This window comes from Rutilus rutilus (genome assembly GCF_951802725.1).
Source record: "Rutilus rutilus genome assembly, chromosome: 6".
Taxonomy (NCBI): Eukaryota; Metazoa; Chordata; class Actinopteri; order Cypriniformes; family Leuciscidae; genus Rutilus; species Rutilus rutilus.
The window spans coordinates 23,949,448-23,964,839 of NC_140214.1; the positions used below are offsets into that span (position 1 = coordinate 23,949,448).

Sequence of the window (15,392 nt, forward strand, 5' to 3'; positions counted from 1 at the left end):
TCTGTTTCTTTTTTAAAGAAAATATAGAACCTATAAATGACTTCTATATATTTGGGTTAAACCTACATACATGTTTAAAAGTTTGGGGTCAGTTAGATTTTTGTTAAATATCTTTTTAAAGAAATTAATACTTTTATTAAGCAGGGACGCATTAAACTGATCAAAATGTATCTGTTTCCAGAAAAATATTAAGCAGCACAATTGTTATTAACATTTATTATAATAAGAAATGTTTCTTGAGCAGCAAATCAGCATATTAGAATGATTTCTGAAGGATCATGTGACACTGCTGAAAATTCAGCTTTGCCTCACAGGAATAAATTACATTTGAAAAAATATTCAAAATGAAACCAGTGCCTTTGAAATTCTCAATATTACTGTTTTTCTTTGTGTTTGTTTAGTGCATACTAACATTGCTGAATGTTTTCACCAGTCAGTAAATCATAAAATAATGTAAACGCCTTATAAAACTTTAATATGCAAGCCAACTGCAAGGCTTTTTTTTCTTCTTTTTTTATATAAAACAAAACAGTAAAAAAAAAAAAAAGTTATATTGTGAAATATAATTACAAATAACTTACAAGTTTTCTATTTAAAAATGTTTTTTCAAATGTAAAATCTTCTGATTTGGTACTCAAACTCTCGAAATGTTGGTCGAAAACTCTCAATGTTTTTGTGGAAATTAAGGATTTAAGCAAGCATAAAAAAGAAGAGCATTTATTTTAAATATAAATGAATTGTAACATGATAAATGCCTTTACTGTAACTTTTACTGTAAAAGTATCAATTTAAACTAAATAATAAAAAAACACTCCCTATGGTGAACAGAGGTCTAAATACAGTGGTAAAAGCATGGTTTTGTGTAACCAGTGGCTTGATTTGGGGGGAGGGAATACATCAGTATCTAGATTACTGAGAGTTAAATTAGACTTTGTAGAAAAAAAAACACACATCCGCAGATACATGTACAAAGTTTCTTTACTTCAGCAGTGGAGTGCAACATGAAATGTCATTCAAAACGAAACTGAGTGATCAAACAGTATACAACGCTTTATCTTTGCCACAAATGACACTGCTTCAAGCAACTTAACTGGAAAAATAAACATAATATTGTTCATTTACGAAGACAGAAAAAAAAAAAAATTGGAAGAGGGCTTATTTTTTATATTTATATATATACTTAGGTTTAACTTACAAATCTCTCCTCTAAATTCTGATTGACGTCATATCTGAACATGATTCTCACCACCCTTAATGCACAAATGAAATCCCTCCCTCCCCACCCACCCCCGACAAAAGAGCCAACCTAGAAAGCCAGCGCTTGCAAGACTGGTGATAAATGAAAAACTCCTCACAAATCGACAGACAGTGACGGGAGAACGTAATATGATTCAGACATTCAGACTCCGTTTAACCTTCGCATAAAATCTGCTTCCATCACACCAAACCCATGTTTTATGAGGCACACAGAAAGGCACAATACTCCATTTCACCAAAGCACCTTTAACGTTTCCCACAAATCATATGTGGTAAAATACTTCAGTCTTTGTTCATTTAGGACAGCGAGGATGGTGTTGTTATGGCTTCTCAATTCTTATTGTTTCAAGTGCTACAATACAAAATGGAAACCTTTCGGTGTGAAGAACGGCCATTACGAAATACTGCCATCTGGTGTTTAATACAGTACAGACGAATGTCAATACCAGGTCATCGTTCAAGGCACCCAAATGAAAAAGTGGTGAATATAATCTATAGACGCACAGCATTGCTTTTACTGATATCTGCTTATGTACAACTTTAAAATGGAATCTTCAACATCCAACAACTTCCCTAAAATGACCTCTTCGTGACCGAGTTGTCTTGTTTAAAAAAAATTTTTTTTAGACGTTCATATTTTAGTGAAGATACAGTTAGAGATGCATGTTGTGGTTAATTTAACATTGTCGTTCCCTAGAGCTTCTGTGTGTGCTGGGAGAGGAAGGGCTTGCCAGATAAAAGACGTCTTGCCATCAGATCAGGACTCTCTTCTGGTAGAGACCGAGTGAGCCAGGGCAGTGTGCCTGCATGCTAGAGGTCATGGAGCAGGAGGTTCTGTGCTCATGCTGAACCCTGTCCCAGTCCATGTATCTCACGCTCTGTCCTTACGCTTCAGCTTATTGAGCTTCTTAGTGCTGCTGTTCTTGTTGAGCAGCTTCATGACACGCTCCTTGTGATCCAGCACCTTTAACATGGAATCACGGGCTTCCGTGATCTGGTCCATCACCAGCTTGCAGCGCTGCATGTTGCCCTATGCAATGAAACAGTATTATGATTAACATCAATTGTGTAACAACCACTCAAACGTTTGGGGTCGTTTGTTTTTTATATATACACCACAGAATAAAAAATAAAGATAATTGCGACTTTTTATCTCACAATTGCGAGTTTACATCTGACTGAGAAAAAAATTCTGAATTATGAGATAAAAAGTAGCAATTACCTTTTTAATTTTTTATTCTGTGGCAGAAACAAGCTTCCATAGAAGACTAGAGGTATGATGCTGAAAATTTTGCTAAATTACATTTTAAAATATATATAAAAACAGAAAACCGTTATTTTAATCTGTAATAATGTTTTACAATATTACTGTTTTTACCGCATTTATGATCAAATAAATGCAGCCTTGGTGAGCATAAAAGACTTCTCAAAAACATGAAAATAAAATCCTAAATGATCCCAAACTTTTGATCGGTAGTATACATATTTTTAAAATTGACTACATTTTAGTTTGCCTGAATGACTAGACCATTAATCAGTATAGAAAATAAGAGTATTAAGAAAACTTTTTTACTTTTTTAAAGTAGTGATGCACAGATATTCTGGTTCATGTTATGACCGATAACCAATAAATGGGCCGCTATTACAAGAATACGCTATTCGGTCTAAATAAAACTAAATAAAACAAAAGATTAAAATTAATAGTTTTAAATGCTACAAGTGAATTTAAGCATCACACCATCATGTACAGTATAAAAATGGATATTCATTTTGAGATTTGCTAAAGATTACATTTAATAGGGTTATTAAATTCTTATACAATTTAAATTATTACATTTTCTGCTGTTTTAAAAATTAACTTTAAGTCAGCATTGCAATGACACAATACTGACTTATAGTAATCTAAATGTAAAAATAGAGGAAAAAAGCATGTAATATCCAACACTGATCATTACCAATGAATAATAATTTAAAAAAATTAACTCTAATATCAGATAACATGGTACCAATGTATTGTGCACATACTGATATATCTCCAGAAGAAGATTTAAGCAAGCAAAAGTTTTAATCTTTCTGATAACCTATTTGAAAGTGATCATGTGTGGTTAAAAGTGATCAGTGGCTCTCACCTGTATGAGCTCATTTATACGGTGAATATCATCATCTGCTCCGGCCTTCTTCTTCGGAACGAGGCCTTCCTGGAGAGTCGTCAGACGACTATAGACATCATGCTCCAGATTAGTCTGCAGGCAGGTGACAAAAACACATCCACTGTTTTGACTGAATCAATGGCAGTTACTGGTAATGAATTAAAGCTTCAGAGAAAGTTTTACCAGCTGCATGAGCTGAGCTGCACAGAGGTGAATTTTCCAGCCCTGGGCTCTGCATGCCACTCCCTTCTGATTGGCCACATCCTGCAGGGTTCCCTTCTTGTCTTCTGATTGGATAGCACAAGCTAGTATTAATGAATGACTGATGACAGACTATAACTATTGTATTAATGCAAAACGGACAATAAGATACTGTGTGATAAGCCTAGACAGACCCTTGACACGGATGTCGGTGTATCTCTGAAAGTGGTGGTACGCTGCTTTCCAGGGGTTGCGGTAGTGGCGCAGCAGAGTGACCGGAGGCCGAACTCGGGTAGGAACATACCGAACTCCCTCTTCATCTGCAGTGAAACAGATTACATTTTGGCATTAAAGGAGCCACAATGTCTTGTACTGAAACTGAGTTTCTTAAAGTGAACACAAATCATTACACAACTTGTGAGGAGTCAAAACTACAGCTAGTCGCATAATTGCTGCCATCAGAGCAACTGCAGAATCTAGTCATTGCAGAACAACTTACGAACTGCCAAGATAATTCTGATCTTTATCACTATGTGGGTTTATCTCATTCCAGCAATGTTATTACATTTGGCACCTGTTCAATTATGTTACGACACAGTCACCATTGCCATTTCATAATGTACTACTTAGAGCAAAGGTTAATGGACTACTGGACTTTCACAAGTAGAAGGCAGTAAGTCTTAAGATGTTCCATAGAGAAAGAAGTGAAAACATTTCTCTTTGTTTATTTTTATTTGAATAAAAGTAGATACAAATATTTGAGAACAATCTTTTTTTTTTTTTTGCATTATGGTACAAATTTCATGGCAATCATCCCCCAACTAGCAGTAGCCTTCTGCAATGTAGATTAAATTATTTAATATCAGTTATTTTACTATTTTAATTATTTATTTAAATGATTAACAAAAATTTTAAAGATGTGAAATTACATGTGAAATATCATGGTATTATTAGCAGTTCTCTTCTGGTCCCCCGACTAAACCTGTTTTCTCACAAGGATTTTTTTCTCCATTTCTGTCACCAATGGAGTTTGGGTTCCCAGCCACTTTCGCCTTTTGGCTTGCTTAGTTTGGGACACTCAATATTCAGCAATGTCATTGATTTGAACGCACTGACACACATCATTTTTCCTCCAGAGCGGCTTTATAGATGAATTGAACTCATTCCATAATTTATTAACTTTACAGTTATTTAACCGAACTGAATCAACACTGATTTCAGCAGAATGACTGTTTATTATTGTCTTTTTAGAGCTGCTTTACAACAGAATTGAATTCATTGAATAATTGTTTTCCTGTTTATCCCAGTAAAACTGCTTTGAAACAATCTGTATTATATAAAGCACTATATAAATAAAGGTAACTTGACTAGTGAATTTATGCAAAAAAAAAATCTCCAAAAATTAAAACATTGTCCTATATACATTGAGGTCTGCAACAGAGTGCAGAACGGGACGAGTTTTGAATTGCTGAGTGCAGATGCGGGAGGGAAGATACTGATATCTACACGGGAAGCGGGAGACAGCACGCAGAAGTCTGTAACTGGAGATATGAAGCGTTGTGCCTGTGGAAATTGGGGAAATAAAGCATATAGACACCGGAAAAAGACAGAATCGAACCAGACCGGGATTGAAAAAAAATCAGCCTATACTCTTTCCTAAAGGCTTTTGCAGGCGGGAATGGGACAAAACATGAAAGTTTCGGGCGAGAGCGGGGTAAAATCGAATATTTTTGGCAGAATAGAGAATTTAAGTTATGTTGATTCTAACAATATGAAATAATTAACCTCATTGTCCTAATTGTCAAAACAAATCTCAGATTATCGAACCTCAGATTCAAGAACCTTTTTAGATCTTGGTAACTCATCTTCAATTTCTAAAAACCGTAATGAAGCTTACCGATGTATTCTTTAGGAGGGGACTTGCGTTTCTCTGCGCGCAGGCTGAGGGGTTTGGGTGGGAATTTCTCCTCATCTGTGCTGTTGGTCTCCATCATCTCGCTCTCCTCAGTGGAAATGATGTGCTGTTGCTTGCGGGGCTTCTTTCTGGGTGAGGCTCCCAGGGTGACGTCTGTAGCAGGGAGTGCCAACATCTGTGCACCACTGTTTGGCCCTGATGCCACTGAGAGGGTTTGAGTTGAAAGACACGGTTAAATCAGTTGATACTTCTGGTTTTGATACGTGTATCACATCATTTTCTTTTCACTGTTTCAGTTTATACACAATGTAGCACTGGGAAGAGTTTGTAAAATACTGGTTGAATAAATGTATCAACATTTTAATATATAGGTGGACTCCTGGTGTAAAACCTTGTTTGCATAAAGATCTCACCTGGTTTTGTCGTTTCCATAGGCTCCGCCTCTTGCTTAATATTCATCTCTGGAAGGGTGGAGCTGATGGCACATGCTGAAGTGGTGCTGGCTGCTGGCTGAGTGGGAGGGGCCACTACATTGGCCATGGAGGGGATTGGCGGGGTGACTGCCATGGCAGGGGGTATGGCTGAGAGAGCAGGAGTGGGTTGAGAGGGAGGCGTGGCTGACGTCAGGAGGGAGGGGAGAGGTTGAGAGGCCAGCTGGGAGGGAGGTGGTCCCAAGTGTTGCGGTTGTTGTTCATTTCCCTGGCTAGGAATAGCCTCTATAGCGGCAGCTACTGATGGAACGAGGCTCATGTGGATGTCAGGTTTGGGCTTCACTCTGCCAAAGGGTTTGGAGATTTAGTGTTTATAAAGCTGAGCTGCAATTTAAGACCAAGTGATACTACAAAGAGAAGGATAAATGATCTCAAAATCAATTTGAATACTTCATACCCTGCAGGACGAGGTGATCCTGATGCACTCCTGATGTGTCCATCAATTCTAGAGGTTGTGGAGTCACTGAGATGACCTGGGATCAGGTTCTTCCTAACTGCAGCACTTTAATAAACCGAAGAGACAGATTAATCTTGAGAATGTCAATCATTTTTTTCTAAAGAATGTTAAACTACGAATTAAAATATAGAAGAACGTAGTAGAAACATTTGACAGGAGATTCACATCAGCATTGTCATTGTTAAATAAAACTAAAACTATTAAAATAGTTTTAACACTGACTCTTAACACTGAACATTTTCATTAGTGCATTTAAGTAATGAAAACTTCCAAAATATGATTCCTTAATTATTGTTTGTAATTAGGACATCTCAATGAGATTTACACTTGAACAATACTGCCAAGAACATGACAAGATTGAGTTTGTCATGTTTACCCTTCATGAGCAGGTTTCTTGCGCAGAATGCTGGGTCGAGGGGACGTCACAAGGGAGGGGGTTGCCGCGTTGGCACTCTGACTGTGAGTCTGGGCCACAGTGGTGGCAGGCTGACTGTTGTTGAACGCATTGCTAATAGAGTTAGCCACTAGAGTGGAACCATCGGCCAGTACAACTAAAGAAAAACACCATAGAAAGACATTCATCACTACCAATGTTTCACTTAAAGAAAGGTTTGTATGCAGTTGTTTGGTATAAACATGCGAAGAACTAAAGATGAACCCTAATGTAAGATTCAGAGCTGATCTGAGGCTCCTCACCTGAAGCTTTAGACTCTGTTGGGGGTTGTTGTTGGTTGATTTGTGTAGGCTGAATGCTCGTGGTGGTGATCTGGGCAGACGTATGGAGGCCCTGGGCTTGGATGGGAGTGGGCTGGATGCCCTGTGCTGCCATGGCACCTGGCTGAATGTTCTGAGTGTTGATCTGGGTGATGCGGTCCACCGTCATCAGCTGCATAGAGTTCAGGTGAACTGCAGATGCAACTCCTACACTGGCTTGAGCCGGCATGGCTGCACTGGGCGCCTGAGCAGTAACTGTGTCCACACAACAAACAAATGTTGATAACCTAAAGCCAAAATTAACTAGTACCCACCAATTTCAAAGCAAGTTTCCTGTGCAGGAAAATCATTTAGCTTTATCTAATATTAATGTAAGCACCACATGGTACCTGGATAAGGGCGTATGGATGACACAGAGCTGGTGATGGGGGTGTAAGTGTGGGTCAGCGGATATGGTGCTGATGGGTAGGTAGGCAGGAAGTACTGAAACTGCACTGGAACAGATTGTCTGTGGGGAGCCATAAAACACCTTATTAAAAGCAGGGCAAACAGAATGAACCTGATCTGCAGATTGCCAGTTTGCGGCCAAAATCACATTTCAAATGTAAAGTAGGTGGAAATTAGCATAATTCCTTCAATATATTGAAAGGAAAGGATTTCCTGTTTTCCTGTTACCTGTTGTCAGTGCGGTTCTCCATGGTTATGGGGTTGGGAGAGGAGCGATGACCAGAGATAGGGATGAGGTTGCCCCTTTCTCCAGTGTATTCGGACTGGATACGTGGTGATATGTGTGTGTTGGGCTGTGGAACGACTTTAGCTAAAAGTGACAGAGGGGGCAAAACCAACAGATAATTTTTTCAGGTAAAAATTTAACCATTTTACAAGCAAAATCTTCCTGGAAACCAATGCAAACAACTGCTCTGTTGCAAGTATGTAAAGGCATCATAGTTAGGATGCTGTGCCATCTAGTTAGGATGTAGGCAGTGCAGTAGGTTTTCAATTATAACTATTTGTGCTTCTGCTAAAGTATCTGTTAAAAACATGCAAATTGTAAATTTTTCCACCATTCAACAAAAGCCACTTTAGAGCAAGTCGGTTCACTCTGTTGTTATGCACTCTGTTATCGGTTCACAGTTGTTATGCCCCCAGGCAGCTATTTCCAGCCATACAAGTACAGTTCATATCTGTTTGAATGTGGAAGGAATGAAATCAGTTAGGGCTGCACGATATTGAAAAAAAAGAAGAAAAGACATTTGCGATATTTTGTTTTACTGCTGTATATTTAGCGATATGAAAACTATTTTACCAGATGACTTGTATAGCTATATTTGGAAAGAATGAATCATAGAATGATCAGTGTGATTTTGCAGGGGAGTGTATCTGCTTAGAAAATAAAAAAAGTATAATAAAAAAATAAACTTAAAAATTACATTTACTGTTTCCCTTGATATTGTGATTGCGATTATTAATATCATCAATTACAAGGCAAGGCAACTGCATGTCATATTCTTTAGGTTATACAGGAGAGGGATCCTATATCTTTAGGAGAGGGCGCTGTTTAAAATCAGTACAACTGCCGGACATAATGCGTCTTTGGTCACTGAGTGTACGTTTACACGACAACGATTCAAAATTGTGTGTTTTCAGGCCCCCAAAATGGCCAAAATGCATAAAAATTCTGTTTTTAGTTGAAAACGGTGTTGTGTAAAAGGCCCCTAATATTACTTTGGTAAAAAATAGAACCACCAAACATGTTAAACTGTTGCATCCCCATGTTTTTCATTCAGTCGCTAGGCGCCAAAATATTGCTATGGTTCCCACTGCCAGTCATCGCAATTTCATCAGTAACTCACACACGCAACTGCATTTAAATGCATGCGTCACTCCTGAAACTTTGCAGTCTGTACGTGGCCGTTGGTCCTCTTAGAAGTATGAAAAATAAAACATGAATTGAAATTGTAAATGAATTATAAACGGAAAGCAAGTAAAACACGCTTCCTGTATAAATCACTGAAGATTTTCACTCATGTGAAAACTTCCGTTATACTAATCAATGAAGCAGACTACACTGCACAAAGAACATCTTATTTACACCGTGTCTACACTTTGTTGGTTACAAATCAATAAAATGCCAATTTGAGCAAATTTCATCTGCGCAGTGACTAATTTAAACACCTCTTTAACAAGTTTTTTTGCAACCAAATCTACATTTTCAGTGTTTTTCTTGTGTTCCTCGCTCATTTGACTGTGCACACGCTGAGCCTGCATGTCACTCACTAGCAACAAACTATGCTTTGTAAATAAAGCTAATCAACACACTCACCACGCTCTCCTAGCTAATTAGGTGCTGAGACCTATGTATCAATCCAAAAATGCATAAAAGGTCTGCGCTCTAAAAATCTTTAATTGTAACATGGAGATAAAGTTAACAAACGGTTTGGCTCTTTGCCTTCATCGGTGTCGAAATTTATTGTTTACGATAAAATATGTTTAGAGTGCAGACCTTTTTTGCATTTTTAAATAAAGGTTTTTTTTTGTTTTTTTTTACAAATTTGTGTATCCAAGAACCTTTAAATCAGAGTTAGTTGTTATATCAGAAAGGCTTCTCTTGTAGATTAGTCATGGAAAATCAAAACCGTGCAAGTCTTTTTGCTTTTTTTTTGTTTTAAGTTTCCTTTACTGTGCCTGTTGGTTTTAGATATGATCAAAGACTACAGATTTTGGCCTAGGATCAGAAGAATCTATTTGGATTTGCAAAGTCTCAGAGCCATAGCTGGGCGCCGCGGACAGATGTCAAGTGGCACTGCTGGAGTGCATACACTCATTGAAAACAATGTGTTTGAATTCTTTAAACCGTGGCACGACACAGTGTGGCGCTTCTCATTAGGAGTGCGACCCCCTTTACAATATTAGATAATATAACTACACTTCTGTGGTAATAGAAAAAAACAATCCCAGAGCAGATGAGCTAAAGGTAACTTACCCACAGGGATAGTGGATGTGGTCACTGCTGAGGCATGAGAGGAGTGGGAGGCCACCGTCATGGTGACAATGTTGCTACTGGATAATTGAGTGTGAGGGGTGGAGCCTTTAAAAAAGGTGTTAAAATAACATCAGATCCTTAGTACTATAATACATCTGTAAACACAATAGTCTATGCGATGTGCATAGATGCTTCTGAATCACAGGTGTATAGAGTAGATTTATCACCTGTTGTAGAGGGTGATGGTGCAGTATTGGTGGCCTGAATTGGAGCCACTGTTGCGGCAGCAACAGGTGTCACAGTGCTGAAAATGGGCTTCTAAGATAGAGGAAAAAAGAGGTATAACTTTCCTTATGCTTAGTATTTTTTTTTTATATTTCCAGAAGGACAGGGCAGAATGCTTTCAACCTGTGCAGAGTGAGGAAGGGCTTTCTGAGCAGCAATGGCAGGGTGGGAGGGCAGGGTGATCCGGGGGGATGTGTCGCGTGAGGGTGGAGGGCGTTGGATACTCAAGGTCGCTTGGGGTGGGTGGATCGTCACCGCTGAACGACTAGAATCCAGAAAGACAAAATCGTTTTCTACAGTTCAACTACTATACATTCAGTGCATGTGCTTTATCTAAAGTGGATGCATCTTACCCGTGTACCATTTCTCCGGAGTGGGCAGCCACTGTGGTGATGACCGGAGACTGAGGTCTGGTGGCATTCACTGGAGCCACTACAGTAGGCAGAACAGCCGTAGAGGTAGTGACTATAGGCCTTGACTGTAACACAAACACATATGCATGAAATGCATCAGGCTTTGTAAACGAATCCGTGTTTTAAATAGATCCCAAAATGCGTTAGCTGTATTAACCTGAATAGGTTGATGGATAATGTGCTGGACTGTAGGCTGCCCCGTGGCGGAGCTCGGACCAGCTGCTGGTCTCAGCACTGTGGTTCCTTTGGAGCTTGACATCACAGCCGCAGCAGCCGCTCCTGTGATAACAAAACAAAATCAGTTAGTGCGCCAACACAAATTTGTTTGATATGAGATGCATATATCTGTAAACTCACCTCTGGGTAAATGGGAGGTGAAAGGATGCGGAGGAGCAGCGGAGGATCCGATCTGCAGAGCAGGGGCTCCACTGCGGATGATCTGCACGTTCGTCATTAGATGATGCAGGTTACCAGTGTGACCCTTATTGTGACCAAAAAGAACAAAACAAATTCAAACCAAACTGAAGGTCACAGCAAGTCCAACACATGGGGAAATATGACATCGTAACTGAGTCCTTTCATCAATTTTTTTCAGAATACATAAAATATAGCAGATATTTTTATAACTATGTTTTTTGAAGAATATGCATTAATTAAAATATTAAATACATTTTTCTATGCAAATGTTTATTTTGGTAAATAATTATGAGAGAATAATGACAGAATTCAATAACTCCATAAATTAATAAAAAAATACTAATAATAATAAAAAAAAAAACACCAGCAACAAAATGCCACCATATGCCACAATAAAAGCATTACCAACCTGCTGACTACTGATGGTTGCCACAGGAATACCAGAGGCCTGTGTAGACTCCATGGTAGCGGTGATATGAGCAGGCACCTTAGAGGGGAGGGTGAGGTGGCCCTGTGTTGACACAGGTGCTGGAGCTATCACACGGCTTGGCATGGTCGCCTTCAGGGCAGACTGGAGTAAAGAGAAGAGTAATGTAATCTGCTTACATTTGCCTACAGTTGACATTTTTAGGGAGAAGACAAGAGGGATCAGCTTTATAAACTGACGGGATTTTAAGTTTCAAATGCCCCAAACCCGTGTACCTTTAGAGGACCCTCAGTGAAGGCTAGGGAAAGACCCTGTGGGAGGTGGGATGGTGCTGCTGACACAGAGACGGATGTGCCTGGCTGGATGGGGAGGTGCTGAGGGAGAGGAGGGGGCAGAGTCGGCGCTATTCCGTGGGGTAAGGGATGAGTCTGGGGTTGGGGGTAGGGTCGCACCACTACCGTCTCCTGTTTGTCATCTCTGAACGCTGTGGCTCCACTGGACATCAGCTCACGCGGAGCATGATTAGAGTCTTCATGTCCTCCTTAATGAAACCACATTAAGTCAATATTGATGGTGTGAAGTATTTAATGACATAAACAGGCTTGTTGTACACTACACAACTGTTTAAAAGTTTAGGGTCAACAAGGACGCATTACATTGATCAAAAGTGACAGTAAAGACATTAATAATGTTACAAAAGATTTTTGTTTCAAATAAATGAAACAAAGTATTATGGTTTCCACTTTCTACTAAAATATTAAAGGGTTAGTTCACCCAAAAAAGACATTTTAATTAATGTCATTTTAATTACTCTCCCTCATGTCATTCCAAACGCGTAAGAAATTCGATCATCTTCAAAACACAAATGAATATCTTTTTGCTGAAATCTGAGAGGTTTCTGTCCTTTGTTTGGCAGCTATTCAACAAAGTAATAATTATTTTAAAAATAATAAAATAATCCATATGAATTGAGTGGTTTAGTCCAAATTTTCTTATGAGACTCGATAGCTTTAAATGATGAACAGATTGAATTTAAGCTTTCATTCACATATAAACATTGATCAGCGAACATAAACAGAAGCTCAACTGAACCTGCTTGACACGCAAGAACCTCATTGGTTCTTGAGAAGCTCAAACGTGCTTCGTAACACGAGAATGAACCTCATTGGCTCTTGAGAAGCTCAGATATGCTGTGTAACACGAGAATGAACCTCATTGGCTCTTGAGAAGCTCAGATATGCTGTGTAACACGAGAATGAACCTCATTGGCTCTTGAGAAGCTCAGATATGCTGTGTAACACGAGAATGAACCTCATTGGCTCTTGAGAAGCTCAGATATGCTGTGTAACACGAGAATGAACCTCATTGGCTCTTGAGAAGCTCAGATATGCTGTGTAACACGAGAATGAACCTCATTGGCTCTTGAGAAGCTCAGATATGCTGTGTAACACGAGAATGAACCTCATTGGTTCTTCTGGAAGCTCAAATGTGCTGCGTAACATGAGAATGAACAGCATTGGTTCTCGCACATCAAGCAAACATGCTTGAGCTTCCGTTTACCACAACTGATGTGTGAGTTGATGAATGTTTATATATGAATAAAAGCCTAAATTCAATCCGTTTATCATATTAAGTGATTGTGTCACTTCAGAAATTTTTTACTAATTTGGCTCGATTCATATAGATTAGTTTTACGATCTCTTTATGGACTTTTTGAAGCGTCAAAGTGGTAGTTGCTTAGCTGTCAGAAAGCACAGAAAGCTCTCGATTTCATTAAAAAGATCTTCATTTGTGTTTCGAAGATGAACAAAAGTCTTACGGGTTTGGAACGACCTGAGGGTGAGTAATTAATGACAGAATTTTCTTTTTTGTGTGAAGTGAACTAACCCTTTAAGGTGCACAACTTTTTCAACATTGATAATAATAATTAATATTTCTTGAGCACTGGATCAACATATTCAAATGATTAGATTGAAAAGCATAACAGACTTCTTTCAAAAACATATACTTCTTCCCGACCCCAAACATTTTAATGGTAATGTGTATAAACTAACATTTATAATGATCTGTTAAGCATTTATTAACATTACAGAGGTGTTGGCGTGATATTCTGATTTGTTTAATACTAGTTTGAATAAGTCAGTGCATCTTATACCTGTATTCTTTTGACTTCCTGAATGTCCTGTAGTGTTACTGCCTGGTGTTTGTCCTTGTCCCAGACCAGATGGCAGACCTGGACGTGGATACTGCTGAGAACTCATCTTCACGACCTCTCACGTTCTTCCTGAAAAAGTACAACATAAAAAAAAGGCATAATGCAGCGTGCAATAGAGAAGATAAATGCGTTTACTTCGAACAAAGAGCACATCACACTGGCTGCAGAATAGTACTGGATTCTCTGCAATGCTCACACCACATGATCTACAAAAAATCCAGTCAATAGCTTTAGCATGGGACAGCTTTTTCAAACGTTCACCTTACATGCATTTTTATATTAACCAAATAATAATGCCTATTAAAGTTAAAATAAACCACAAAATAAACCAACTGAAGGTATTTTCTACAAATATCAGGTAGCGATGCTTCTCGCAATAGTGTCAATCTCATTCAAATATGTTTACTAGGGTTATGACTAGGGTAAATACCTTCAATTTAACGACAAATTATAAAGTAAACTCGTTTAATCCTTTATTGTTTCTGGTCGCAGCTGACTGTAACATTAACGGTTGTCAGGACACTAGAACTAGCAGCTTTTGTTCCTAGATGAGCTCCTGAGTTTATCATGTAGTCGATGTGTTAAAAACATATATGTAGTCGAATTTAAAATACTGATTTGTACATAACCATATAATCGTACTTTTAATGATTAAGAATGAGTTTTAGAAAACAAAACAGTCACGGTTGCTAGTAGCCCAAAAATCTTATGAGTCATTTCAACAAGACATGATTATTTCTTTCAAATGCACGTAAACGGTAATAACCCTGCAACGAAAGAAATGTGCACACGTCGAATACGTTATCCTAAAAGCGTTGTTGTGTTTACAAATGCAAAATCCCAGCATTACCGTAAACACGACGCCCGCACTCTCCATTCACTTCGTATCCCGGTAAGCAAATCAACCATTGGTATCAACGGGAATCTAGCTTCAGGATGTCGCTTCCGGTCCCGATTTTCAAAATAAAAGTCCTCGAAGGTGGCACTGGCATGGTGCCTTAAAGGGATAGTTCACCCAAAAATGACAATTCTGTCATCATTTGCTCACCCTGAAGTTGTTCCAAACATGTATGAAGTTCTTTGTTATGTGGAACATAGATGATATTTTTAAGAATGTTTGTAACCAAAATGGTCAAAACGATTCTAAGGGCCCACGCACTTTTGGGGCCCCCAGAGATCGATTTTATTAATGGAATGGATGTGGTAGGGGGCCCAACCTCATATTCTTTCATAGGGTCAAAAATTGCTAGCGGCACCCCTGCCCACAACTGTTTGGTTATACTGACATTCTTCAAAATATCTTCTTTTGTGTTCAGCAGAACAAAAAACCTCATACAGGTTTGGAACAACTTGAGGGTGAGTAAATGATGGCAGAATATTCATTTTGGGGTGAACTATCCCTTTAAGTATCTATACATGGCCTCCATAAACATAAATTACACTACTTATAATGACCCTAAACTGATT

General features: G+C 38.6%; 1 protein-coding gene across 2 annotated transcripts; it reads right to left on the reverse strand.

Moving 5' to 3' along the window:
• Window positions 1–962: 962 nt before the first annotated feature.
• Window positions 963–14,875, reverse strand: sap130b (Sin3A-associated protein b). Of its 2 annotated transcripts, none has more exons than XM_084410402.1 (21): window positions 14,776–14,875; window positions 13,866–13,994; window positions 11,986–12,239; window positions 11,693–11,854; window positions 11,224–11,347; window positions 11,024–11,145; window positions 10,807–10,931; window positions 10,577–10,718; window positions 10,396–10,486; window positions 10,169–10,273; window positions 7,861–8,002; window positions 7,575–7,693; window positions 7,168–7,440; window positions 6,848–7,022; window positions 6,412–6,516; window positions 5,937–6,298; window positions 5,506–5,727; window positions 3,803–3,928; window positions 3,591–3,694; window positions 3,387–3,500; window positions 963–2,287 (listed from the first exon to the last, which is right to left on the reverse strand). In XM_084410402.1, exons 2-21 carry the CDS (start codon window positions 13,969–13,971, stop codon window positions 2,129–2,131), a joined length of 3,132 nt encoding a protein of 1,043 aa, XP_084266528.1. In that variant the 5' UTR covers window positions 13,972–13,994; window positions 14,776–14,875; the 3' UTR covers window positions 963–2,128. The 2 variants fall into 2 exon arrangements, with proteins under 2 accessions (XP_084266528.1, XP_084266527.1); XM_084410401.1 differs by having other exon boundaries at window positions 11,986–12,251.
• Window positions 14,876–15,392: the final 517 nt, after the last annotated feature.